The 27,109-nt window shown below is 35.2% G+C and overlaps 1 protein-coding gene across 1 annotated transcript in view; it reads left to right on the top strand.

The window, feature by feature from the left end:
• Positions 1 to 27,109, top strand: part of LOC111161271 (collagen type IV alpha 5 chain) — a 246,161-nt gene that overhangs the window by 208,273 nt on the left and 10,779 nt on the right. The window contains exons 37-49 of the mRNA XM_022524848.1: positions 2,367 to 2,493; positions 5,543 to 5,623; positions 6,544 to 6,642; positions 7,167 to 7,217; positions 8,446 to 8,631; positions 10,387 to 10,395; positions 15,386 to 15,394; positions 18,523 to 18,656; positions 21,514 to 21,586; positions 21,709 to 21,780; positions 22,568 to 22,696; positions 23,521 to 23,619; positions 25,750 to 25,962. Coding sequence (XP_022380556.1) covers positions 2,367 to 2,493; positions 5,543 to 5,623; positions 6,544 to 6,642; positions 7,167 to 7,217; positions 8,446 to 8,631; positions 10,387 to 10,395; positions 15,386 to 15,394; positions 18,523 to 18,656; positions 21,514 to 21,586; positions 21,709 to 21,780; positions 22,568 to 22,696; positions 23,521 to 23,619; positions 25,750 to 25,962 — 1,282 coding nt within the window. The remainder of the gene's footprint in view (positions 1 to 2,366; positions 2,494 to 5,542; positions 5,624 to 6,543; positions 6,643 to 7,166; positions 7,218 to 8,445; positions 8,632 to 10,386; positions 10,396 to 15,385; positions 15,395 to 18,522; positions 18,657 to 21,513; positions 21,587 to 21,708; positions 21,781 to 22,567; positions 22,697 to 23,520; positions 23,620 to 25,749; positions 25,963 to 27,109) is intronic.

Raw genomic sequence — 27,109 nt, 5'->3', positions numbered from 1 at the left:
TCAAAATGCTGAAAATAGAACTACCCTATGACCCAGCAATTGCACTACTGGGTATTTACCCTAAAGATACAAACGTAGTGATCCGAAGGGGCACGTGCACCCGAATGTTTATAGCAGCAATGTCTACAATAGCCAAACTATGGAAAGAACCTAGATGTCCATCAACAGATGAATGGATAAAGAAGATGTGGTATATATACACAATGGAATAGTATGCAGCCATCAAAAGAAATGAAATCTTGCCATTTGCAACGACGTGGATGGAACTAGAGCATATCATGCTTAACGAAATAAGTCAATTGGAGAAAGACAACTATCATATGATCTCCCTGATATGAGGGAGAGGAGATGTAACATGGTGGGTTAAGGGGGTAGGAGAAGAGTAAATGAAACAAGATGGGATTGGGAGGGAGACAAACCATAAGTGACTCTTAATCTCACAAAACAAACTGAGGGTTGATGGGGGGAGGGGGGTTTGGAGAGGGGGATGGGTTTATGGACATTGGGGAGCGTATGTGCTATGGTGAGTGCTGTGAAGTGTGTAAACCTGGCGATTCACAGACCTGTACCCCTGGGGATAAAAATATATTATATGTTTATGAAAAATAAAATTTAATTAAAAAAAAATAAAAAATAAAAAGTATAGACTTAGCTATAAACTAAAGTGATCAGGATGTAATGTACAGCATGGTGACTGTAGTTAATACTCTATCGTCTATTGAAACTTGCTAAGAGAGTAAATCCTGAAAGTTTTTATCACAAAAACCAAAAATTTTGTAACTATTTATGATGATGGATGTTAACTAGATTTATTGTAGTGATCATTTTACAGTATATACAAATATCAAATTGTGTTGTACACCTGAAACTAATGTTATATGTCAATGTTATCTAAATAAAATTCTATCAAAGGATGACATTTGAAGAAATGTAGATATTTGTTTCTTAAGTCTATTCAGGTCATGTCAAGCTTTTGCTTTGTAAATAGAACTGTCCTTTCTCAGAGTGATTTATAAGATTTCTGGCCAGTTTGTCGATGTTCTGAGTATGCTCCTCTCTTCCTCCTCCTCCTCCTCCTCCTCCTCCTCCTCCTTCTTTCTTCCTTCTTTCTTCCTTCTTTTTCTTCTTCTTCTTCTTCTTTCTTCTTCTTTAAAATTTCTTCTTGCTTACCTTTTTGGAAGTGCATTGTTTTCTCTGAAAGTGTATGAATGATAAAAACTTAGATAAAACTTAAACTAGCAAATTTTAGTCCTTTTCATAAGCCCTGGTGAAATATTTACTTTCTTTATGCAATTTAGAATAGGGTCATAGAGTGGTGAGAAATGTAGTGGGGAACTGAGTGCTAGTTGAAATTAACAGATTGTGGTTGTTTATAGAACTTAACATACTTTATCATAAGTCACCAGGAGCTTGTTTATTGCCTTTCAGATTTACCATTAGCAGACTATTGGAATTTCTTCTTGTTTTTCATTTTGATATATAAATGTCATTGGTTCATGAATAACAAGAAGAATAATGATAGTTTATTCAAAGCTTTTCTGTGTAAATATCTAAGATGGAACCAGTTCAATCCAAAATTTAATTGTATACCTATTATGTGTATAAAAATGTGCTAGATGTTTGATTTATAAGGGTTCAGATCAAAATACATATATTCCCAGCCCAGTGGGATGTAAGGAGAAAAGGAATTAGTTGAAAAGGCTTTTGCCATAATGCAGAATCATTTAAGTCACAAGTAGATGGTCTTATTCACCTAGGCAAGCATAAGCACTACATGTTAAGATTAAATTTACTTTTTACAGTAGAACCTACTGTAACTATTTGACATAATTTGTCAATAATATTTGACATAATTATTGTAAGCATTGAATTTCATTGTAGCATACTAGGGATAACAATCACAGGTTCAAATCAGACTATCTGGATCCAAATGTAGACTCCACAACTTATTAGTTGCAACACTGTAAAATGGGATAGTTTGTTTCTTACTAAAGTGTTAAAGACTAATGAGTAATATATCTACGTATTGTAGAAGTAGTGTGAACTCTGGAGTCTGACAGACCTTGGTTCAAATTCTAATTCTGCCACTTGCTAGTGCCATTAGGCACTTGAATTCCCCAAGATTCAGTTTTTTCATTTATAAGTAGAGATAGGTAGAGATGATAAAGCCTAACTCAAAGAGCTATTGTGATGATTAAACAAAGCATTTTCAAGTTAATTTTTTGCAAGTGATTAAACAAAGCATTTTATGTACAACACTTAGCAGAGTGCCTGACATAAAATAAAAGCTTTATAAATAATGTTATGTTGTTATACAATCTACAACATGTAGAGACTCAGTTTTATCTTCTTATTCATGATTTTAGGGTGAACCTGGTCTGCCTGGATACCCAGGAAACCCTGGAATCAAAGGTTCTAGGGGAGATACTGGTTTGCCTGGATTACCAGGGACCCCTGGAGCAAAAGGACAACCAGGCCTTCCTGGATTCCCTGGTAATATTCCTTTTCTTAAATGTTTCCTTCTCTCCTCCCTATCTACTCTAACCCATCCCACAGAGCAACTTCTTATTTGGCAGACTGCTGTTCTCTTTCCCAATGAGATACTGACTAGCAACATAATCTTGAACCAGCTCTTTTAACTTTTCTTTGCCCAAATTTCTTTCTGTATAAAATGAGAATGAGTATTACCAGCTCAGCAGGACAATATCCTGTGGGCAAAAACTATTTGGTAGAACATTTTTCAATCTTTCGCTGCTAGCCACCAGTCAATTAAGAGGCCTTACTATTTTTGTAGGTGATAATATACACTACCAAGCTTTAGCCTGCTGCTGATTCTCTTAGAGAGTTGTGCTCAGGCACACAGTGGGGTGGCTGTTGGTAGGACAACTCTTCAGCTCATTTATATGATAAGGACTGAATCATGCAAGCAAAGGGACTTAGCATTATAGTCAAGTAGGTAGCCTGAACTACCTTGCTATACTATCTGCTCTGGTTATGCTTGTATTTCATTTGTTTGTTTGTCTTTTGGATTGCACAGTGGCATGGATAGAGTGGGCCTTTGGTTATCTTTTCCTTAACATTTTACTGAAGTATAATGTAGAGTAAAATGTGCAAGACTATAGATGAGTTTCCACCCATATATATATTCGTGTACCCACCACACATATCAAGATATAAAATAGTTCCCTTGCCTCATAAAGTTTTACCCAGGCCCCTTCACAGTGAAACCACCTCCCAAGGTAACCACTACTGTGATTTCTATTATCATCAAGTAATTTTACCTATTTTTGAAATTAATATAAATGGAATCATACAGGTTATATCCTTCCGTCTGGCTTCTTTCACTCATGTCTGTAAGATTCATTTATCTTGTTGCATGTGTCGGTAGGTTGGGTTTTTTTATAATTACTCTATAATATTCCATTGAAGAAATACGTAAAATCAATTACCCATTCACCTGTTGATGGACTTCTGGGTTGTTTCTAGTTTGAGATTATTAAAAAAGATGCTGTTAACATTCTTTAACATGTCTTTTTGTGGACATACATACTCATTTCTCTTAGACAATAACTTCATAGTATTATTACTGAATCATAGTAGGTATACATTTAACTTTAGTAGATGGTGCCGGTTTTCCAAAGTGATTTTATAAGTTACAGTCTCACATGCAATGTATGAAATGTTCCTGGGTGGCTCCTGGTGTCTTGTCATGATTATATTGTGGTTAGTACTTTGTATTGTGAAATGTTGTCGGTTTCCCATGTCCTCACCTCATTTGGTATCGTCAGTCTTTTTAATTTTAGCTGTTCTGGTGGGTACATAGAAGTGTCATACTGAAGTTTTATTTTACGTTTTTAAATGAATGACAATATTAAACACCTTTCCATATACTTATTGGCCATTTGGATAGCATCTTTTTGAAATGCCTGCTCCATGTTTTCTTATATTTATTGGATTGTTTACCCTTTTTTCTTATTGACATAGGACAGTTCTTTACATATTCTGAATATGAGCCCTTGTCAGATACATGTATTACAAATACATTTTTTCTGTCTCAAATTTGCCTTTCATTCCTAATGCTGTTGTGATATTTTCTTAATACTGTTGTGTGACGATCAAAAGTTATTTTTTTCGGGGCACATGGGTGGCTCAGTAGGTTGTGCCTCTGCCTTCCGCTCAGGTCATGATCTCAGGGTCCTGGGATCGAGCCCCGCATCGGGCTCTCGGCTCGGCGGGGAGCCTGCTTCCTCCTCTCTCTCTGCCTGCCTCTCTGCCTACTCATGATCTCTCTGTCAAATAAATAAATAAAATCTTTAAAAAAAAGTTATTTTTTTCAAAAGTTAATAAAGTTCAGTTTGTTACTTTTCTTTCATAGTTAGTGCTTTTTGTCTCCTATTACAAAATATTTGCCTATTCAAGTTTATGGAAATATTCTTCTATTTTTTCTGTAACATTTAATATTTAAGCTTTTATATTTAGGTTTATGATTTGTTCAAATAAAAATATTTTTATGGTGTGAACTAGGGGTCAAGGTTCATTTTTTAAATACAGATATTCAATTGCTCCACACTGTTTTTTTTTTTTCTTTTAAAGAACCTGAGATCTTCTGTTCTTCTGCTCATCAAAAGACACCGTTAAGGAAATGAATAGGGAAGACACAGACTAGGAGAAAATACTTACAAAACATATATCTGACAAATGACTGATATCTCGGATATGTAAAGAGCTTCTACAATTCAATAATAACAAGATATACAATCCACTTTTTTTAAATGGGGAAAACTTTGAACAGATGTTTCACAAAAGAAGATATATGGATGGCTAATAAGCACATAAAAAGGTGATCAATATTATTAGCTATCAGAGAAATACAAATTAAAACCACAGTGAAGTAGCACTATATTCCTACCAGAATGGTTACTATTAAAACAACTGATATCACCATATGTTGTACAAGTATCTGGAGCAAATGGAATTCTTAAATACTGTTGTGAATGTCAAATGGTTTGGCAACTTGTTTTTTTTTTAATGAGGTGCACCATATGCCTACTCTGTCTCAGCAGTTCCATTCCTATCTAGGTATTTATCCAGAATAAGTTAATACATATATCCACAAAAATACTGGTGCAGAAATATTCATAGCAGCATTACTCATAATAGCTAAAAACTGAAAGTAGAACAGGTTTCCATAAATAGAATAGATATTTACATTATCTAAAACCTGACAGTGACCCAAATGTCTGACAATAGATGAATGAATTAAAAACTTGGTATATCCACACAATGGAATCCTACCAGTTCTACCAGTGTAGTATTGTGGTGATTATTTTTATTATGAATATATCATAATGCCAGCCTGTGGATAAATCACTTTAAAACTTAAAATTACCCTTAAAAATGTTCAGCAAATACCAGCATCTTCCTTGCTTTTTCCCCCATTCTTCACCGTTTCTGTGCTAACACTATAAATTGTAATTTTGAGTTGTAATTCTTAAAACAGTGCAGTTTTTATTTCATTATTAAATTGAACTCTTTATTCTAGGAACCCCAGGACTTCCTGGAGCAAAAGGTATTAATGGTCCTCCTGGGAACCCTGGCCTTCCAGGAGAACCTGGTCCTGTAGGTAAGTATAAAACCTAAGGATTAGTTGTAAAACTAAGGCTCATATTCATTTTGGGAAAGTCAAATCATTTCTGGGAGCTGTGAACATTTTTAAGACAAGGAAACATGATGATCATTCACTTAGTTCTACTTGTTACGTAAAAAGTGAGCAACTCTTTTTTTTTTCCCTAAGATTTTATTTACTTATTTGACACAGAGAGAGATAGTGAGAGCAAGAACACAAGCAGGGGGAGTGGGAGAGGGAGAAGCAGACTCTCCACTGAGCAGGGGCCCACTGACATGGGGCTCAACCCCAGCACCCTGGGATCATGACCTGAGCTGAAGACAAATGCCCAACCGACTGAGCCACCCAGGCGCCCCTGAAGTGAACAACTCTTAATAAAAGTTACTTAAAATTATTACTTTGGAGCCTTATTTGGGGGTTCTTCCCAGGGAGAGTTATTTCAAGTATCCTGCAATTAGTGGAAGGTCTGGTGTTTTTCAAAATAGCAAAGTATAGCAAAGTAATTCACTGAATTCTAAAGCAAGTCACTTCTCTGGCCCCATATATGAGGCCTGTAATAGCACCCCATTCCACCTCCACATCTTACTCTCCTTGATATTCTAAAGCTAGATTAAAATGAGAAACTGAAAGTTTTTGGATACTGAGTTTATAATAAATTTCTTCCTTATTCTTATCAGCCTTTATTTCTTATGTGCTTCTTTTTCAAAAGATTTTGTGTTTTATTTTTTTCCATTTTATTTTATTTTATTTTATTTCTTTTCAGTGTTCAGCATTCATTTTGTGATTTAAAGGGGTGTCTCAGAGGTACTTTGTGTCATTCAACAGAACTATTTGAGGCTAGTGTGGAAAGAATGGGGAATATAGAAGGAAAGGGAATTGGGAGGATAGGTATAACCTTCTATACCCTGTGCTTTTAGGTGGTGGAGGTCGTCCTGGGCCACCAGGTCCTCCAGGTGAAAAAGGCAACCCAGGTCAAGATGGTATTCCTGGACCAGCTGGACAGAAGGGCGAACCAGGTGCTCTATTTTTTTATTGTTCCTAATTTTCTAATTTCTTCCTTGTCTTCTTTAACTTTTGCCCTTTTTTACCCACAATGAAATTATATCTTCTTAACCTCTAAGCTACTACACACTTTTCCCTTCCTACGTATCTTCTTGCAATCTATACTAAGAATATTACTTCACGTTTATCAATCAGGATACCTCTTTCTTATAGAAAACTCTATATCCTTTCTTGCCCAGTTTTTCATGTGAAGTTACCCAGCTGCTTTTATCTTTTCTACATGACTTTGTTTCACTATGAAATCTATATTCCATTTATAGATCTATATGTATACAAAGATGTATTTAATGCTTATCACAAGTAGAATATGTTTTTATAGTTTTCTCATGTTAGAATTATGGTTCCATGTTGGAAACAAATCCTCTGCATCTTTTGTATAACATTGTAACACTCAGTAAACAACTGAACGATCCAAAATAATTTGTCCTTGTTTCATTTATTATTACCTATTTGAGATTTTTGGTTTATGCTCTGACAGGTCAGCCGGGCTTTGGAATCCCAGGACCCCCTGGACTCCCAGGACTTTCTGGTAAACTTTAATAAAACATACTAGATCAGTCCATATAACGAGTATGTGTTCCAGTACATTTATTTTTCCATCTCCACCATTTACTGTTACAAAATGCACATACAACCCAGAAAACTCAAAGCTAAAGTTATAGCTTAAAGCAGTTCTTAATTAACAATTTAATAGAAAGAGTTGTGCTATATAAAAATGCATTCTTAAATAAATTTACATATAAATATCCCTTCGTTGATTTCATAAGTAAATGCTGAGGAAATGATAAAGAAAGCAAATTTGTAGAAAGTTGTAGATTTCACTAATTTTTTTAAGTCTTTCAGCCAGAAAACAAAACAAAACAAAACAAAACACTCTTTTCTCCTAATGGAAACAAAACCAAGGTAATACTAGGAAACACTATAGAAATCTGTACCAGTAATAAAAATGGAAAACTTTGTATTAATATGCATCTTGTGTTTTGGGTGGGTATATGCTCATACACATCTTTGTGCAATCTCTTGTTCTAACTTTCGTTGTAAGCACCAGAGCATTAATTGAATGACTAAATGTGTGTACAGATATGCTTGTTTATGTTCTGGAATGCCTATTAGCTACTCTATGGAAGTTTTTTTTCAAACTACAGACATATTGCCTAGAAATTCCTATATCCTTCCCATGATCCCAATGTCAAAATCATTACTTTAATGTGCTACTGTTACATTGCTTTCAGGCATGTTGGTGGTATAGAAAAAATGTTGAGAATAGTTTGGGTTAGGATTCTGAATCTTGAATACAATTGTCTTCAGGGACACACAGTAACCATTGAAGATCCATATCTTCATTAGTCTCAAAATTAGCCTCAAAATATATGTTTAAGGAATTTCCTCCAGCCATCTCTAACCTGTTCATGCCAATACTTTAAACCTTTCTATTTTTTTGTTTTTTATTTTCTTGCAGCTATCAGTCACGTGATCATTGCTCTGTGTCCTAATACAAAGGATATCTTTCAGAATCCAAGCTATTATTGTTTTTATATTTCTATACATACTCTAATAAATATTTCTGATAACGGTTGAATATATTTCATAAAAGGAATGGGTTTTTTGGATGGGTGAGGGATTTGGTGGGAGATAGAACTGATCCTGGCAAATCCCATCACTTGTTCTAATAAGAATGAATAGATTTAGCCTCACAGGCAAGCCTATTACAGGCAGTATCATTTAATGTGTTTCTTAATGTCACTTTACTTTCATAGGTCAAAAGGGTGATGGAGGATTACCTGGCATTCCAGGAAACCCTGGCCTTCCTGGTCCAAAGGGAGAACCAGGCTTTCAGGGTTTCCCTGGTGTGCAGGGTCCCCCAGGCCCTCCTGGTTCTCCAGGTCCAGCTCTGGAAGGCCCTAAAGGCAACTCTGGGCCCCAGGGTCCTCCTGGGAGACCAGGTATGTACATGAGTGGTAGGGTAATGGTCTGTATATTCGTTAATTTATTTCATTTTGCTGGCAGGTTATTCAGTCTTTAGGACTTTAGACTCTATAAGAACTCCTTACTAATAAATAACTTATTTTTTACCTAGCTCCATCCATTTCTGTGGCATCTAATAATTCTTTTCAGTAATGTGTTTCATCATTTACTTAAAGTTGCTAAAACAAACCACTTGGAGGAAAAAAGGAAATAGTGGATTTATTAGTCTTTTTATTAAACATTAAACTATACTGATAACCTGGCAGCAAAATGCCATCTGCATTTTTAATGTGAGCTTCCCAGCATGTCATCACAGAAATCATTTTAGTGATCACCCCATAGATGCTTGTGGTCCATACCAAAAGTGTTGCTATGGTTCTGTCGTATGATCAGCAAATGTCACCAAACACAATAAAAAAATTTTATCTTCTCTGGGAACTAGGCAATCAAATTTATCTTCAACATCACAGCATGATTAAATTGAATAGCGATCTCTTCATACCAGCTTCATGTCTCTACCTCATTTGTCTTGTGTTAACTGCTCTTTTAGTCTCAATTTTGTATCCAGTGTTCACTTTTCATTTTGTGTATGTGCTTTGTCACTTCATTTTGCTGTTTGGAAATGCTTGTTTTCATCGGGGATTAATGTTGCTGAGCCCAGCACTGGTGACAGATTATTAACAGACTTTTGGGACTTAATATTCAGTTTTTATATTTTGAGAAATTAAAAACTTGGCCCTCATTGACTTAAAATAAGAGAAATCTAAACTTAAAAAGAAACAAAACATTTATCCTTTTAGCCTTTGAAAGTCTCTGACTCATTTTTAAAATGTATTTAAAAATAAAAATCTCCATTTAAATTACCATAAACTCTGAAGTGATTGGAGTTAATTTTAATAAGATATGCTCTGAAAACATAAATAAAATGGGATAACATACTTTGTTCAGAGGATCATTTTCAAAACCAGATTTTATCCCATCTGAGTTGGCTGTTTATAGAGGGTGTTCATAGTTTTACCTTGTTTTACTATTGAAGAAAACCAGTGAAAACCACCTCAGCCGTATTAACTCTTGCATGTCAAGAATTGACACCAATGTCTTGCTTGTTATGCATGTTATGTTTGCATGCATGCAAACATAATTTGTTATGCATGTTATGCTTGCAATGTTATGCATGCAATAATTACAAAATAAACCAAACTGTTATCATTTTTTATAATTGGCACTCTGATTATTTGTCCTTTACTGGTAATGGAGCTCACTGTAGAACATTTTTGTGAAATTTGTCAACATAAAGTCATTAGTCACAAAGGTGCTTTTAAAAAATTTACTGTTTCTAAATAGCAGGAAGAAGAACATCTACCTGATGAGTAGTTTGTGACTTATCAGTTTGTTCATAAACTACAAATTAAAATGTAGTTTTAAACCAAGTTGATCTTAGAGTTAATTATTTTTGAGCTCATGGTAATGATTATTATAAAACTTTTGTTTTTGCCTTTCAAATATGTCACATGTGCTATCTTTATTTTAGTGCTGATGCTAAGTGGTAATAATTTGGTTTATCTACAGGTGCATGAATGTGAACTTCCAGAGTATTCTTTTATTGAATTAAAGTTTAACTTGAAAGAAGTTAGAGTAATGCTTTAGTTTCTTGATATTGCTAACAATTTTGATATTTTTCCTTTTTGTTAATGATGACATTGGGCCTTGGTGAACTTTGATCCCTTATCCAGGTCCTCCAGGTTAGCTCCTTAACTCCAAAGTAGTAACTGCATGAACTTTGAAATTTTTCTTAAATATATATACGTATATACACACACACACACACACACACACACACACACATATGTATGTATATGTGTGTATATATAGTTATACATATATACATGTATATGTATACATATATGTATATGTGGTATATGTATGTAATTTAGTATATAATTCCTCTCTCTCTCCATATATATATATCTACCTAATATTTTCAAGTGCTTGCATGTATTTTAAGAGCATATATGCCAGTTCAGTTCTTACATGTTGGTCTATCTCTGAAAGTTGAAAGAACTGTAGAGCCCAATATTTCTATTGGAATAACCCCAAATTACCTAGTTAGGAAAACTAATTTAACATTTTAAAATTCATATTTTTTGTCATTTTTAGTCAAACACTTATAGTACCCAAAAGTATATTGTATATTTTAGCTTTACCTTCAGCGTATAGTATATTTCTTATTTTTGTTTTATATCTATTAATGTAAATGAAATCAAACTATCCTTCAAAAAGGCAATCTTTTTTAACTTTTTATTTAAATTCTAGTTAGTTAACATAGAGTGTAAATTAGTTTCAATTATAATTTAGGGATTCAGCACTTAACAAATAATAGCCAGTGCTAATCACAAGAAGTGTACTCTTTAATCCCTATCTACTGTTTCACAAAACATCAGTTTGTTCTCTATAATTGAGTCTGTCTCTTGGTTTGTCTCTCTTTTTTTCCCTATGCTCATTTGTTTTGTTTCTTAAATTCCACATATGAGAGAGGTCATATGGTATTTGTCTTTCTCTCACTGACTTATTTCACTTAGCATAATACTCTGTAGTTCCATCCATACCATTGCAAATGGCAAGATTTCCTTCTTTTCTTTGGCTCAGTAATTGTGTGTGTGTGTGTGTGTGTGTGTGTGTGTGTGTGTGTACTACTCTTCTTTATCCACACATCAGTCTGTGGACATTTGGGCTCTTTCCATAATCTGGCTACTGTAGATAATGTTCCTATAAACATCAAGGTGCATGTATTCCTTTGAATTAGTATTTTTGTATTCTTTAGGTAAATACCTAGTAGTGCAATTGCTGAATCATAGGATAGTTCTAGTTTTAATTTTTGAGGAACCTCTGTACTGTTTTTTTTCCACAATGGCTGCACCAGTTTGCATTCCCACCAACAGTGTGAGAGGGTTCCCCTTTCTCAATATCCTTGAAAAGGCATTCTTTTTTAAATAATAATATCTATTATCAGACCCTGTAAATATGCAATTCTTGACTTGCCACAACTCTTGTAATTTTTCAGACCATCCCATCTTCATATTTTGGGTTGTCACAAAGTTCTAAATTCCCATGCTATGAAAATGAAGTAATAGGTACACAGTAAAAAAATTCCATACAACCAACACAGATTAGAAGCCTTTTACTCTTGTTTGAATCGTACGTATATAAACATTACACACCAAAGAACAGTTACCAGGAGCTGTCCAATGGAAAATTGCTGATTCACAGTGAAAGATGTTAACTTAATTAGGAGTAAAGGGAACCACAAATAGTTGAATGTGTTTATTACTTCAAGATAAATAGATCTTTTCAAATTTCTAAGGAGGAACTAAAATGACAAAAAGGTATATTCTTGAGTTCTGACTGTAGGGAATGGCAGGAAATATTCTTTTATGAATTAAAGCTCATGATTTTTAAAGATTCTTTTTAGGAAGCCATCTATCTCTATCTGAACAGATTCACTAGTTACTTACTCCTACTTACTACTTCAATCCTTCCACAAATGCATAATTTCATAGAGCCATAGAGTATCTGATCTAGAAGAGACCCAAGTTTTATACTTAAGATATATTACTCACCAGACACTTGTTAAAGATGGCAAGACAGGTTTTATTTAAGACTATTGTAGTAGGGGAGAGACAGTTGCAAAAGAAACTGAGCTCAACTGAATAAAACAAGGATAAGTGGGGATTTATAGTCAACCAGCAGAGTGAGGGAGTCAGTGGATCAAAAGTTATTAACATGAAACGTTAAGGGTAGGTAGGTTCTTGCTAAACTGGCCTAATAGAATTCTTGCTAAAGTCAGGCCAAAGACTTAGACATCAAGATTGGGGGATAAGGGACTTGATCAGATATCAGCAGTGGGGGGATTATCCATAAACTGACTTGCTAAAGGATTCTCGTTAAAAGTAGACTTCAGCATACCAAGTAACAGGGCCCAAGGATGAGAATAAGGCTCAGAGGAGAATAAGGTTGAGAATAAGGCTCAGAAGAGCCTGCCTAAAGTTTAGTCAAGGAGAGAATCTTCATCGCATATGAGAAAACTGAGGCCCAAAGATGTTAAGAAGCTTGCCCAAGGTCATACTGTTTGTCACTGGCATAGCTGGGAATCTGACTTAGGGCTTGCCAATGCTCTGTTAAATGTCTGTTTTGCTAGTAGCATATATCATCCTCCAACAAAGGCAGTTGTATGGCTCAATGCTTATGATCTGGCTTCTTACTCTAGTTATAAATATAATAAGTGATGAAGCAGAGCTCCTTTTGCCATTTTACTAGATTCTTAGTTATAGCAGTCTGGACTTTGCCTCCACTCTTGTTTTCTGTTACTGCATAAGTTCTGTCAATCCCTATTAACTGCTTCTTGTGTTTTTCCGAAATAGATGTCATCAAAAAGATTAAGACAAGTGCATACTATTTAACTATCACCATGATAAAAAGAAAACTTAGGGCATACATTGAAGTAATTTTGAGTACTCCCCTGACTGACTTGCATAGAAGTTGGCTGCTTTTGATCACTTCCAGATTTTAGTGTTGGCTAGAAGATTGCTTTCTTCTGAGGCACTAGAATATATTCAAAGAAGAAACAGGGAAGTAGCCATATCACTTTAAAACCAACTTGACCTCTTATTTACCAGATGTACTATAAATTACATAGTTATTGGAAACTGGTATCTACAGTGTTCTCTTTACAACAGTGGAAACTGGATTTAAAATTGATGAGCTCTGTGTGTTATACACAAATGATGAATCATTTAACACTACATTGGAAACTAATGATGGTACTATATGCTGGCTAATTGAATTTAAATAAAAGTTAATAAAATAAAATTTGCCAATCAGTTCATCAGCTTATCTTTAGTTATTACCACTTATGAATAAGACTAGGTTTTTTATTTTGGTTTTTTTTTTCAGTTAAACTTTGTTGGTCATTTGAGAAATAATAGATCAAGAACTTCATGTACAAAATTGACTTGGCATATAACTCATTAAAATTTTATCTCTTAGAAATTAAGATCTTAGAAGTTTTGCTATGATGTGATTGGAAGTTTTCTTTGTTACTTACTCAGACCAAAATACATATTTCAGTGACATTTTTCTAAGCATTCTTGTTATTGGTCCTTCTATAGCAAATACATATATAAAATGTCTAATCAAATTCAGAATTATCTTAGGTAGGAATTCTGTTTTATTTAACTAATTATGTGGCCAGACTCTCAAACTGTGGTCTTGAGTCAGTTTGCTGTAGGTGCTTTAGAAACCATTTAAACAAATAGAACCCGATTTTTAGCCTTCTGAATTTCAAATTATCAAATGCTGTAAAAGTTTTATTACCTGGCAGTGATAATAATCTTTTATATTTATGTAGTGTGCCACCATTTACATCATATAATGTACTTTTATTAAAAGCTCTTTGAAGGCAGAGTTAGGGTGTAGCTAATCTTTGTGTTCCCTGTAGCACCTTGCACATGGCAGATATCAGGTCTTTATTTTTTAAATGGAATTTGATCTTTAAAACAACTCTGTGAGGGAGGTTATGGCAGATAACACTGTTCCTATTATGTGGGTGAGAAAACAAGCTCAGAGAGACTGAATTGTCTTCAGTCCCATAGATGTAAATAGTAGAATCAAGAACAGACCCTAGGTCTTCTAATTCCTAGGATTCAATGCTCTAGCACAGTTTATTCTCTCTGCTAAGCTCAGTGTTTATAAATCATAGCAAGACTTCTAAGGAAAGGAAATTGTGTTTATAGTTAATTAACATTAACCAAGAGTTGTCCTATTTATAGGCTTTTTATCTTTTTATTTAATGATCCTTCTTTTAATAGTTAATAGCCTGATTTAATATGGGCATTGAATAAGGTAAATGTGATATTTTCTGTGGTTTGGGGTAGGATATTGCATGTCAAAATATTTTTAATGTACCCATTCACTGATGGTCTTCACAATTCTGGAAAATTTGGCTCTTTATTTTAACATTCAGTGGTGAACGAATACATATTGGCTCTTTCTCTTTAAATAACTTGTTGTAAGTAGTAATTCACAGAAGAAAACTTCTTGATGAATTATGAAAAAAAATCAGAATGTGGCTTCATAGAATGATTTTTAAAGAAGGCAAATAAAAGTACAGTTGGTAATGGCCATTGCGTACTTTTATTTTAATTTCTCTATTTAGTCACCTGTGATCTTTGTATTTTTGTCTAACGAGGCCTTTAAAGTTAAGTGTACCTTTTTGAGGCAGTCTGAACATATCAAGAAATTTATACCTTGGGTTTTTACTAAAGGAGGACAGAGGCCAAGATAAATGTAAGCATTTATCCAAAATTATTCCTTTGTGAAGGGAATGGAAGGCAATCAGTGAAATGGTACTGTCTTACCAGCTTTAATGCTTGCAGTGCTAACTTTTGGAAAGCCACAGTAGCAGGGTTAACATGATATCTTTAGTAGTGTTTTCCATTTTTTGGATTATTTCCTGTAATAAGATCTATTTGAAAATGTTGGACTCTCTATACTTCTGTATGGTTCTGTTTGCATACTGATTACGCTGTAGGTATGAGAAATGCTGGCAAAGAGGATTATTGTTTAACTTGTGCTATAATGTGAACCACTTCTAACTCATAATCTTATTTTGTACTGTGTGATGTCTGATACTGCTAACAACGATCTTTGGGCTTTGGTGAACTCTGATCTTCCCAGGTTTTCAAGGTTAGACTCTTCACTGGTCAATTCTTTTTTTTTTTAATGTTTTATATGTATGATAAGAGAAATGCACTTTTTTTTTTGCTGTAAGTCAGAAGTCATTGAAGAGGGCTGTTATCCTCAAATACTACCTGCTCTGGTATTTAACATATTGGTGAAGGTAATGTGACTTGTTTATAATCAAGTTTGAAATGACACTAGGTCTTTGTAGTTTGAATTTTTTATAATCAGTAATCCATATGTGAAGACATGATGAATTTTAAATAGTTATATTATCTTTAAGACTGCATTAAGATTTTTAGACAGGCATCTGGTGTATTTGTAACCTCTACATACTGATTTTTGTCGCATGACGTTGCTCCTGATACGTGTCTATGTGGCTCTTTTAAAAAATGAAAGAGGGTTACTATTGAGTACAATTAAAAATAAAATATATATGTCCCTTATATAATTAACAAATCATTAAATTTGAGGGACTCCAGAATGGCAGGTCTGAATTAATAACATGTAAATTATCCAATATTTTCTTTTAATTGCAGAAAGAGCAATGACCATAACATGCCTAGTTGTTTTTTGTTTTTGTTTTTGTTTTTCAAATATTCTGATAACTTTTCAGACTGGGGAAGAGGATCATAAAAGATTTCCTTTTTTCCCCGATCTTAATCCTACTTCCTCAATGTTAGGCTGCTTAAGAGGTAGTTTAAATTTTTTTCCCAGAAAGACAGTTTATTACCGGATTTTGAGTCCAAATTATACATTATCGATGAAACTAATAACTTTGCTTAGAAAACCCTGTCTGAGGGTGTGAACCCAGCAGTTGCTCTTCTTTGTTTATTTTAGTGCAAAGTACTCCAACCCTTCATGATTGGAAAGGGAATTTCTTTTTTTTTTTTTTTTAAGATTTTTTATTTATTCATTTGTCAGAGAGAGAGAGAGAGAGAGAGCAAGCACAGGCAGACAGAATGGCAGGCAGAGGCAGAGGGAGAAGCAGGCTCCCTGATGAGCAAGGAGCCTGATGTGGGACTCGATCCCAGGACGCTGAGATCATGACCTGAGCCGAAGGCAGCTGCTTAACCAACCGAGCCACCCAGGCGTCCCTGGAAAGGGAATTTCTAAGTGTTTCTGCCTGGTTGCTGGCCTTGGGTGGCTATATAATTTAAACTGTTTAAAGATAAAACAATTGTTGTATTGTTGTGGACCTGCTTCCTCTTTCTCATATGCCAGATGAATAGTGTTATATTATGAAATCACATAGAAATAGCTGAAAGTTTTAAAATGGGCTCATATTTTAAAGATATGTTCTTACTTTCAGTTTTACTAGTAATGAAGGTAATGGTAGGAATAATAATTTGTAAAAACCTCTTACATAATTCTTACTGTGTACCAGGCACCATTTTAAGTAATTTATACATACTATCTTATTTAATCCTTGGATCAACCTGATGAAGTAGGTACTACTCTTATTTCCATTTTATTTTTTTTAAAGATTTTGTTTATTTGATACAGAGAGAGAGAAAGAGAGCAAGAGAGGGGACACAAGTAGGGGGAGTGGGAGAGGGAGAAGAAGGCTTCCCGCAGAGCAGGGAGCCTGATGTGGGGCTCTATCCCAGGACTCTGGGATCATGATCTGAACCAAAGCAGAGGCATATGTAATGACTGAGCCACCCAGGCACCCCTCTTATTTCCATTTTAAAGAGGAGGAAACTGAGGCCAAGGAGATTAATAAACTTCCTTAGGTCTAACAACTAATAATTATAGAAGCTGGGATTCTAACCCAACATTCCAGCTCCAGAGTCCAGCATTCTTAATCCATATGCCATGCTGCCTTGTTAGCATTAGTCATTGATTCAAGTCTTAAGAGTATTGGAAGGGAACTAAAGTCTGAATTTTATCTCAGATCAGAAAAATGACCCTCTGTCCGTAGGTAAGCATGAACTCAAGTATTCTAAATTCATTTGCCTATGATATTTCCTTCAAAAGTAATCACTACATACCTCCCTTTTTTGTTGAAACCAATAAAAAACTAAGATTACCAAAGAAGAAAATGTATAGGTGCTAAGTGTTGCCTGTTCATCATTTAGTGCTTCATTCTTAGTTTCTTAAGGCAGAACTAGTTGGTCTTAACTTCAGTTACTGCTTAGCAAGCAAATAACAGCTATTTCCCACCTAGCGACAAAAGATGTGGCCACTGATAAGATCTTTTTGGTTATTTAATAGACCTGATATCTTTATTTAGAATGAAAAGTTAAAACAGTATAAGGAAAAGAGCTTAGCAAAACCAATTTTAAATAATTTCATTTATTCCCAAGACATATGCAGAATTTTTCTTCAGAAATATTTAAAATGCAAAGAATATGAAAACATGTTTAAAATAAATTCAAAAGTACTATATTGAATTAATAAATTTCTGACACTAAAATGTTACCATATATTAGTAAGCATGTCACTAAAATGAAATTAAACAGCTTGCTTAAGTAACTTGTCTTAATTGCGTAGTAATAAAAGCTGAATGAAACTACTTACAAATACTACTTACAAAATAATTACTTATAAGTAAAGCAATCTACTGTTAATCAGTGTGACAAATGACTTGAATCCCTGATTGCCCTACAGTAGTGATTCTTAAGGTGTGATCTGGAACCAGCAGCTTTAGTTACAGGGCACTTATTAGAATGCACTTTTGTGGGCCCCTCCCCAGCCTTTCTGAATCCAGAATTCCTGGGTAAGCCCAGGAGTCTGTTTTAACAAACTCTCCGGGGGATTTTGATGTATGCTTCAGTTTGAGAACAGTGCCCTATGTATAGTGTTTGTTTCTTTTCACGTAACCGAAACCCTTTAGGGATCACAGAAGCAGTCTTTATTTTAATGTCCTGAGTTCTGTCTTTAAATATGAGTTTATTCAATTTTATGTATAATAAAATGTAAACTAAAAGGGACTACAGACCAGTGTTGATAACAAAAAGAACCTACCGCAATTTATATTAGAGAGTCAAAATAGGTCTGTATGTTTTGATATACTCTGGATTTTATCCTGTAAACTAATAGGATTTAGAAGACTGATATTTTAGAAGCCAGGGTTTTTATACTACTCTTATGCTATACTGAAATATGGCCATTTGTTGTGCACTGTCAAGGTCTACCAGGTCCAGAAGGTCCCCGGGGTCTCCCTGGAAATGGAGGTATTAAGGGAGAGAGAGGAAACCCAGGCCAACCTGGGCAACCTGGTTTGCCTGGTTTGAAAGGAGACCAAGGACCACCAGGACTCCAGGTAGGAAATGGGAGTAGAAATTTGATGAGAAAGGAGTGTGGGCATTTTCATTCAAAATGAGAATTCTAAGCTACATTATTTTTATTAGTATTTACTGGTCAAGGCTCTATGCATGCCTCCTAGTGAATTACAAAATAAGAGAAAGGCAAATTTTCTATCTTCTTTCAACTAAAGGGACTTAGCTGCTTTATAGTTAAAGGGTTCCTCAGAAGATATTTTACCTGGAGTCATTGATATGTATGTTATTTAGGTTTGAGAACCCTTCATTTCAGTGAAAGCAAATTCATAAAAGAAGATGCATATATCAGAACATTACATGTGGATGAGACCATAGGGAAGTAATTATAGTTGAGTGGGGATGTTTTAGACTTTGAAATTAGATAGAGTTAGGGTCAAATTTCAGCTCCCCTGCACACTTCTACTTTTGTGTCTATGAGGAACACAGATAGACAGTTTAGGTTTCTGTCTTCACCTGTAAAAATGGAATAACGTATCCCCACATTTGTATTCATGTACTTTCCACATTGGTTTGAGTGACCCAGAAAGTCCCATGCTTCTTTATGGATCATTAACACTTCTTATATTCATTCAGGAAGATTGTTGTTAGATATTGCAACCAACACAACCTGGGCTCAATCTTTTAACTCTGACTGCTTTATAGCAGAAAAAAAGAAAAAAAAAACCCTAAAACAGTAGTCCTTAAAGCTTTCCAACAGCTAACTTTTTTTTCCTCATGTCATCATTATTCTAGACACATACTCTTAAAATTCGAGTCTTCTCTTTATTCATTCTCTATTTACTCCCTCCTCATTCATTTCCCAGGTGCTTCCAGTTCATATGTCTCTATGCCTGATTCAAGACTACTGCCTGATAGCAATATTTTGCAAATCTAGTATTATCAAGTTCTGTTCATTTCCTTTTGTGCAAGTTAGTTCTTACATTTGTACATTTTTGATGGAAATAACAAACATAGAAAAATTCCAAGAATGGTTAAAAAAAAAAAGCCCAAAACCTTTCATGTATCATTTACCCAGATGGACTAGTTGTTAATGTTTTGCCCCATATGTTATGTGTGTATATATAATTATATATATATATAATATATATATGAAACATTTGAGAATAAGTTGTAACTATTATGCCTTTTTAGCACTAAGTACTTCACTGCATGAGATTTCCTAAAATTAAAGATATTCTTTTATATAATAACACAACAGTTATCAACTTCAGGAAACTGAACATTAACATAAACTTCTATTTCTACTTTCCATATTCTAATTGTATTGGTTAACCTAGTAATTGTCCTTGGTAGCATTGTTTTCCTCCAGTGTAGACCAAATTATGCATTGCATTTAACTGTCATATTTATGTTCTTTATGCTCCCTCAGTCTGAATCAGTTACTAAGCAATTTTTAAAATTTCATAATCTTGACGTAGTTGAAGAAATGTAGCCCCTTCCCATTTTTATTTTATTTTTATTTTTTTAAGATTTATGTATTTATTTGGTGGGGGAGGGGCAAAGGGAGAGAAAGAATCCCAAGAAGACTCTGTGTTGAGTGTGGAGCCTGACATGGGATTCATCTCACAACCCTGACATCATGATCTGAGCCAAAATCAAGAGTTGGGTGCTTAACAGACTGAGCCACCTGGGTGCCCTAGCCTACCATTTTTTAAGACAGAATGTTCCTTCTTTTGTCTGCTATTTCTTCATTCTAATTATGCATCCCCACACTATATGAGTGATATTGTGTCCTCCATCAGATGTTTAGGCCTACAGTGTTCATCTGCCCCTCATTGGTGATCTTAATTTTGATCATTCCAACAAGTTGTTACCTGGTTTCTCCACTGCATGGTTACTATTCTTCCCCCTTGTAACTAATAAGCAAAGCTATGGAAAGGCATATTAAGATCATGCAAATATACTACTCATCAAAATTTCCCCATATATTTAATATCTATTTATGATTTTTGCCTCAGCCAATCAATATAATGGTTGAATATAGTGAACAGTGGCAAATGATGATTTTCTAACTCTTGCACTATGTTCACATTTGCCAGTTAGCCCTTTGGTAAGCAAAGCCTCCCTTCTTTTCTGTGTATTATCTATTTATTATTAGTATGGACTCAGATTCTCTTTTTTAAATGATTTATAATTTTTTAAACTGTCATCTATTCCGATGCTCTAATTATCATGGATTTGGAAACTTCTTCAAGCTGGATCTGGTCTTTCTAACATGCCCTCCTTTTTTAGCCATTTCTTACATGTTGGAATATGTTCCGGGTTTGCCGCTTTTTCAGTCCTGCTGATAAAAATTTCATTGTCCCTCATTTATTCTTCCTTTAGGTACATTCTAGACTTATTCTCAACTCTTCTTTTTCCCATAGTTTCCCTGGCCTTCAAACCCAATTAATTAATAGGCCCTGCTATATTTTTTGCTAAGCCTCGCAGACTTTATCATTCCTGTACATGTGATTCTCACCCAAGCATTTATAACTTTAGTGCTACACTTAAAAAAGTGCCTTTGTTCATGATAATAAAATAATAGCTGCCATTTATTATGTACACACTAAATGCCAATCAGTTTTTTAAGTACTTTATATGAGCTATCTCATTTAATCTCACACAAAAAAACCATGACGTAGATACTATTATTTTCTTAATGCTAGAGGCGAGAAAACTATATATCAAAGATAAATAATCAACTCAAGGTCACACAAGCTAGTAAGGGGCAAAACTGGGATTTGAATCCTAGAAGTTTGACTGTAGAGCAAGTGCTATCAGTGAATATGAATACTGTATAACCTCACTCCCTCCCCCTTCAGTTCTTTTCTAAAATTAATGATTTTATTTATTCAGGGTAATCCTGGCCGACCAGGTCTCAATGGAATGAAAGGAGATCCTGGTCTCCCTGGTGTTCCAGGATTTCCAGGTATTTGAAGGGATGTTTTTATATTAAACTCCTTTGGGATAAGATACCCATTTTCTGATTTGACTGGGAAAATGCTATGGCCCTGTTGCTTTGCAGTGCCATTGTGTGTACCTTCTTTTCAGGCATGAAGGGACCCAGTGGAGTACCTGGTTCAACTGGCCCTGAGGGGGATCCAGGACTTGTTGGCCCCCCAGGTAAGAATTACTCCAGGAGCTAGTTATACCTGATTCTTAGACACACTGAAGAACTTGAAAGTTTGCGTTCTGTCTTTGAACTAAACTCTTAGAGTCTCAATCCCCAACAACTGAGAGCAAGTAGGCAAAACTCTCCCTCTATTTACTGGTCTCTCAACCTCTCTGTTTTACTAAGGAAATACTGAGATCAGTTCTTTTAAGTTTAAGATGGATGCAGGACTAACAAGAATGCTTATTAAGATTTTTATTAGATTTTATACTAACTTTCCCATATTCGGTTGAACAGATTATAAGAGCAAGTCATTTTTAATTGAAAATATTTTTAATATGAAAATAGTTCTTTTTGCTGGAGACTTACAAAAGTTTCCTATAAACTGAAATAGGACATCTGCTAAATTCCCTTACTAGTTCAGTGGGACACTTGATAAGCACAACAAGCAAGAACTGCAAATGATGTTAGAATCAGAATGGACTTATCAGGAAATAGAATTATCTTCCCCTGACATCAGTGTTCACAGATTTGTAATGGATTAGACTTTCTAGTAACCAAGTCATGCTTCAAGTCTTGAAAGTAGGGACAATAAGCATAATTTTTCCACTGACTCAAAGGAAATTATTTTTTTAGTCTTCTGGGTAAGATGATGGCTTTCCTAAACAGATTTCTGTTGGACATGGCAACATTTCAACAAATTTAACTTGTTTCTTTTGCACCAATTTTTATTCTGATCTTAGGACACTTCTGGCCTTTCTCTTTCCTACCTTCCAATTTGTATGTTTTGCCTCTTAGGTCCCCCTGGATTACCTGGTCCTTCAGGACAGAGTATTATAATCAAAGGAGATGTTGGTCCACCAGGGATCCCAGGCCAGCCTGGATTAAAAGGTCTGCCTGGACTACCAGGACCTCAAGGCCTACCAGGTACCTTTGCAGATCATCTTTCTAAGCCTTATCTATTTGGGGGCATTTCATTAGTTCTCCTTTCACTTGTCATGGTTTGTCTTTGAGAAGAGGAGTCTCAACAACTAGTAGAATACCAGACCACCACAGATCCTATTTCCTTTTTTCTTTGAAGTGTTAATTTCTCATGTCCTAATTTCCTTTAAGCCCAGTCTAATCTCTTCTAGCCAATTCCGCTAGCTATTCTAACTTGAATGATTAGGTTAATGTTATTAAAAACTTTGTAATGAAATTAATACGCATTTAAGATCTGGTGCTTTCTCTATCCCAACCACCAGAAGGATAGGAAGCTAATTTGATCAGCCATCAGCTCCCCACTGTGAGGCCTCATGATTTTCAAACTAACTCCCATCTAGTTGGCCATTTGATTCTATGCTTGCAGCCAATTTTGATTATATAAGAAAGCTAGAAACTAAGTTCAGTCTTTCTCACTTATTAAGGTTGTTAGTCTTTCCATAAACTGAGTGTACCAGGCAGTAACAACCTTACCTATGGTGGGACAGATAACAAAAGTTGGGCCTTATACTCCGATTTTGTTCTGAGGCAAAGAGAACACAAGTGCCATATTATGGTAATCTCTGCAAAGACAAATCTATTATTTAAAACTGAAGCTAAATACTTGTCTGCTTCTTTTGTCCCAGGCTTGAGATATTCCTTTGGGTATCTGGATTAAAGACAAGAATGGACTATGAATTTAGTGACACTAAACAACCTTAGGTTTCCTAGATCTGTCTGGTTATGGAATTATTATACCCATATTTGAAGATCCTATTTTTTCCCTATAGGTCCAATTGGCCCTCCAGGAGATCCGGGACGCAATGGACTCCCTGGCTTTGATGGTGCAGGAGGGCGCAAAGGAGATCCAGGTCTGCCAGGCCAGCCAGGTGAGACAAGTAAAACACTGCCTTTGATAGTAGTCTCGTCTGAGAGATCTCTAGACGTCCACTTAGAGCTGAGAGTTTTTTCTTGGGAGAGTATAGCTAGCTGGTGACTCTGTTGCTGGGGGAAAATAGGACAGCAAATACAAGGAAAATTCCCAGTATTAGAAAAGCATAGAAAGCTTGTTTTTATTTATGTGTTTAGAATACTGAGAAACAGTTTTTCCTCAAAATGAGGTTTTTCTAGGTATTCACTATACTTACCTGTTCTGATAATTTTCAATATGTTGATTTAAATCCCATGACCATCTTGAAACTATTGCGAATCTTTCTACATTTTAAAATATGACAACAGAGTGTCATTTCCCCCATAAAATTCAGTAATATAGTTGTAAGGTTTATAAAGTTTTAAGTGCTCCCCATAGGGCTTTGAGAGTCAGAGTGGTATCTTATACTGAGATGACAAATTGATTTTCAGGTTTTTAGTTCATTCATTAGTAGGTACTCCTGATAATATTGAATCTGGTATCCACTAGATTTCCAGTATGTTCTAAAGCTACTTCCAAAGAGAGTTTGAATCACCTTGCAATAAAAAATAACAGGAGCTTAATAGACATTTTCCAAAGAAGACATACAGATGGCAACAGACATATGAAAAGATGCCCAGCATCACTAACGATCGGGGAAATACAAATCAAAACAACAATGGGATATCACCTTATATACATCAGTATGCCTAGAATCAAAAAGAAATAAGTGTTGGTAAGAACGTGGAAAAAAAGGAACACACACACACGAATATTACTTAGCCATAAAAAAGAATGAGATCTTGTCATTTACAACAACATAGATGGATGTAGAAGGTATAATGCTAAGTGAAATAATCAGAGAGAGAAAGATAAGTACCATATGAGTTTACTCATATGTGGAATTTAAGAAACAAACAAACAAAGGAAAAAAGAGACAAATAAAAAAACAGACTCTTAAATACAGAGAACAAACTGGTGGGTGCCAGAGGGGGGAGGTGTGGTGGGGGTGCATGAAATAGATAAAGGGAATTAAGAGTACTCATTTATCATAATGAGCACTGAGTAATGTATAGGATTGTTGAATCACTGTATCATATACCTGAAACGAATATAATACTGTTTGTTAACTATACTTCAATAAACAAAATAAAAGTTAAAAATTAAAAAACACACTGAAGTAAAATTGCTAGCAGAAATAAAAGATCATAAACTCATTAGATTTTTAATATGTGTTAGCAACACTAGACAATATAAATATAACTCTAAATAATATAAACATAAAGAATTTTTATTGGCAAAAAAAAGAATATTTATTGGCAAAAAATATCAGTGGCAACAAGGCAGACTAGTAATACCTATGGCCTTCCTGGAACTGATACCCTGCCATTTCATTAACTGTATATTGGAGAAGAAACAAGTTAGTGTCATCTTCATCACATATGAGCTTTGCTGTGAAGTTTCCCCAAAGTGAAAATACATATACACAGTGGCAAAAGGCCTGTGTATAAAGATAATTTTAAAATAGGCTCAAATCAAGGACTAAACGGAGAAATGGAACCAGTGGTAAATTGAAAATAGACATTTTGAAAAGGCTGCTTTAGTAGTGCCCTGCCTATTCTCTAAACAAAAAGGTATACCTGAGAATAATTCCCCAGACACATTCAAAGGAAAATGTTTTTCAGCAATGAAACTGGCAGACTGATGGCAACCACACTCTTCCTTTCTTGATGAACAAAACAGCAGACTGAAATTTCGTCATGGGCTTTGGGCTCCTTTAATAGAGCAAGAGACTAGATAACACACAGACTTCCCAAATAAGCATCATTTCTTCCCATCTAATGTTCCATCACCCAGTACTCATTATATAGTGCCTAATGTTGACAACCAATTCCATCAGAAAAAAAAATATATATTTAAATCTCTTTGAGGGCAGGAACCATATTTTATTTATCTCTAAATCTGTGATATCTGACAATACCTTAATAGGCACTCTATAAATATTGACTAAATTAACAAATCAAATGAGATCATAATGTTCTGTCAGTAGCCATAAATATAGGATCAGGGCTCACTTAAGTTTTGTATATTGATGATTCCATGGAAATAGGTACCCGTGGTTTGGATGGTCCCCCTGGACCAGATGGTATGCAAGGTCCCCCAGGTCCTCCAGGAACTTCTTCTATCGCCCATGGATTCCTCATCACACGTCACAGCCAGACAACAGATGCACCACAATGCCCACATGGAACTGTCCAGATTTATGAAGGCTTTTCTCTCCTGTATGTTCAAGGAAATAAAAGAGCTCACGGTCAAGACTTGGGTGAGATAACTGGCATCTTATATTTTTTATGTGTTTCATTTTGTTTTGAAAATTCTGTTGGGTTCTGGAGTAGCCTTGGACAAGTGTATCTCCCTAATTTGGGGGCACTTCCAAATTGCAGATTATGTCAAGGGCAGCCAAATATATTCACTATAAGTTTTAAATAAGTAATACATTACTCTAAAAGCACTAGTTAGCTAGTGTGAGGTACAATTCTTGGCCTGAAGCAGCACATTTGGGGGAAGGCCACATGTTAGCTTAGTTATTAAGAAAATAGATTCCCTGGGCTCTCTATGGTAGGTATAATAGTTGCTTGAGTGGGCAGTGTTTTTTCATAGGAGATAGTTTTTTTCTTCTCTGACACTGGTCTTCATCAAGTCGAAAGATACGTTCTGAAGAGAATCTTGATTTCTAAATCGAAGAAATTAGGGTCATTTCTTAATTATGCTAGTTTATATTTCCTCAAATAAGTGTCATAGCTTTATAAAGTATTAACAGAGTAGATTAAAACTATGTAAAGCACCATATTTCTGTATAAAATACACTTCATTTAATGTGTTCCTGTGTGTCATCTCTATACTGTGGTGGGCAGATTTGTTGATGGGATGAAACTGGACTGGATGATGCTCAAGACATCTTCCAATTATCAACATTTCCTTTTCTGGAGTTTTTGACTTAGGATTTCAAAGCCCCATTGACCTGTGGCTGCCAATTTTAGGGAGCATTATCTCCTTTGTCTCCATAAAAATAATTGAGAAGATAGTCTGGGCTCCCAGTTTCTGGGGTCTCCATAGTAAGAGGCCTCCTGAGGTCTCTTTAGCTAGGCTATTTTGTGAAAATACTTCAGCAACAGAGACCTCCAGAGGTCTTCTCTGCTCACTCTATTCTCCGGTCATGTGGCCACACCTGCCAGGGAGTGCTGCCCTACTGGAGTACGCATCTCCACCAACATGGAAGCCAAGAGTCATGGGTCATTTTATGAAGCCAGATAAAGGAGGAGTTTGCCCACCAACTTTCTTCTCCCACTTCTGCTTTTCTTTGTCTCTTTTTCATCTTTCCTCTGCTATTTTTCCTTCCCACATTTACTTTCTGTAGGTGGCATCTTCTTTTTCTAATTTTACAATTGACAAATTTTCATGGTGAAAAT

The sequence above is a fragment of the Enhydra lutris genome, unplaced genomic scaffold (genome assembly GCF_002288905.1).
Source record: "Enhydra lutris kenyoni isolate GAN:26980312 unplaced genomic scaffold, ASM228890v2 scaffoldscaffold83, whole genome shotgun sequence".
In the NCBI taxonomy this organism is placed as follows: domain Eukaryota; kingdom Metazoa; phylum Chordata; class Mammalia; order Carnivora; family Mustelidae; genus Enhydra; species Enhydra lutris.
This window is presented reverse-complemented; position numbering and strand designations above follow the sequence as displayed.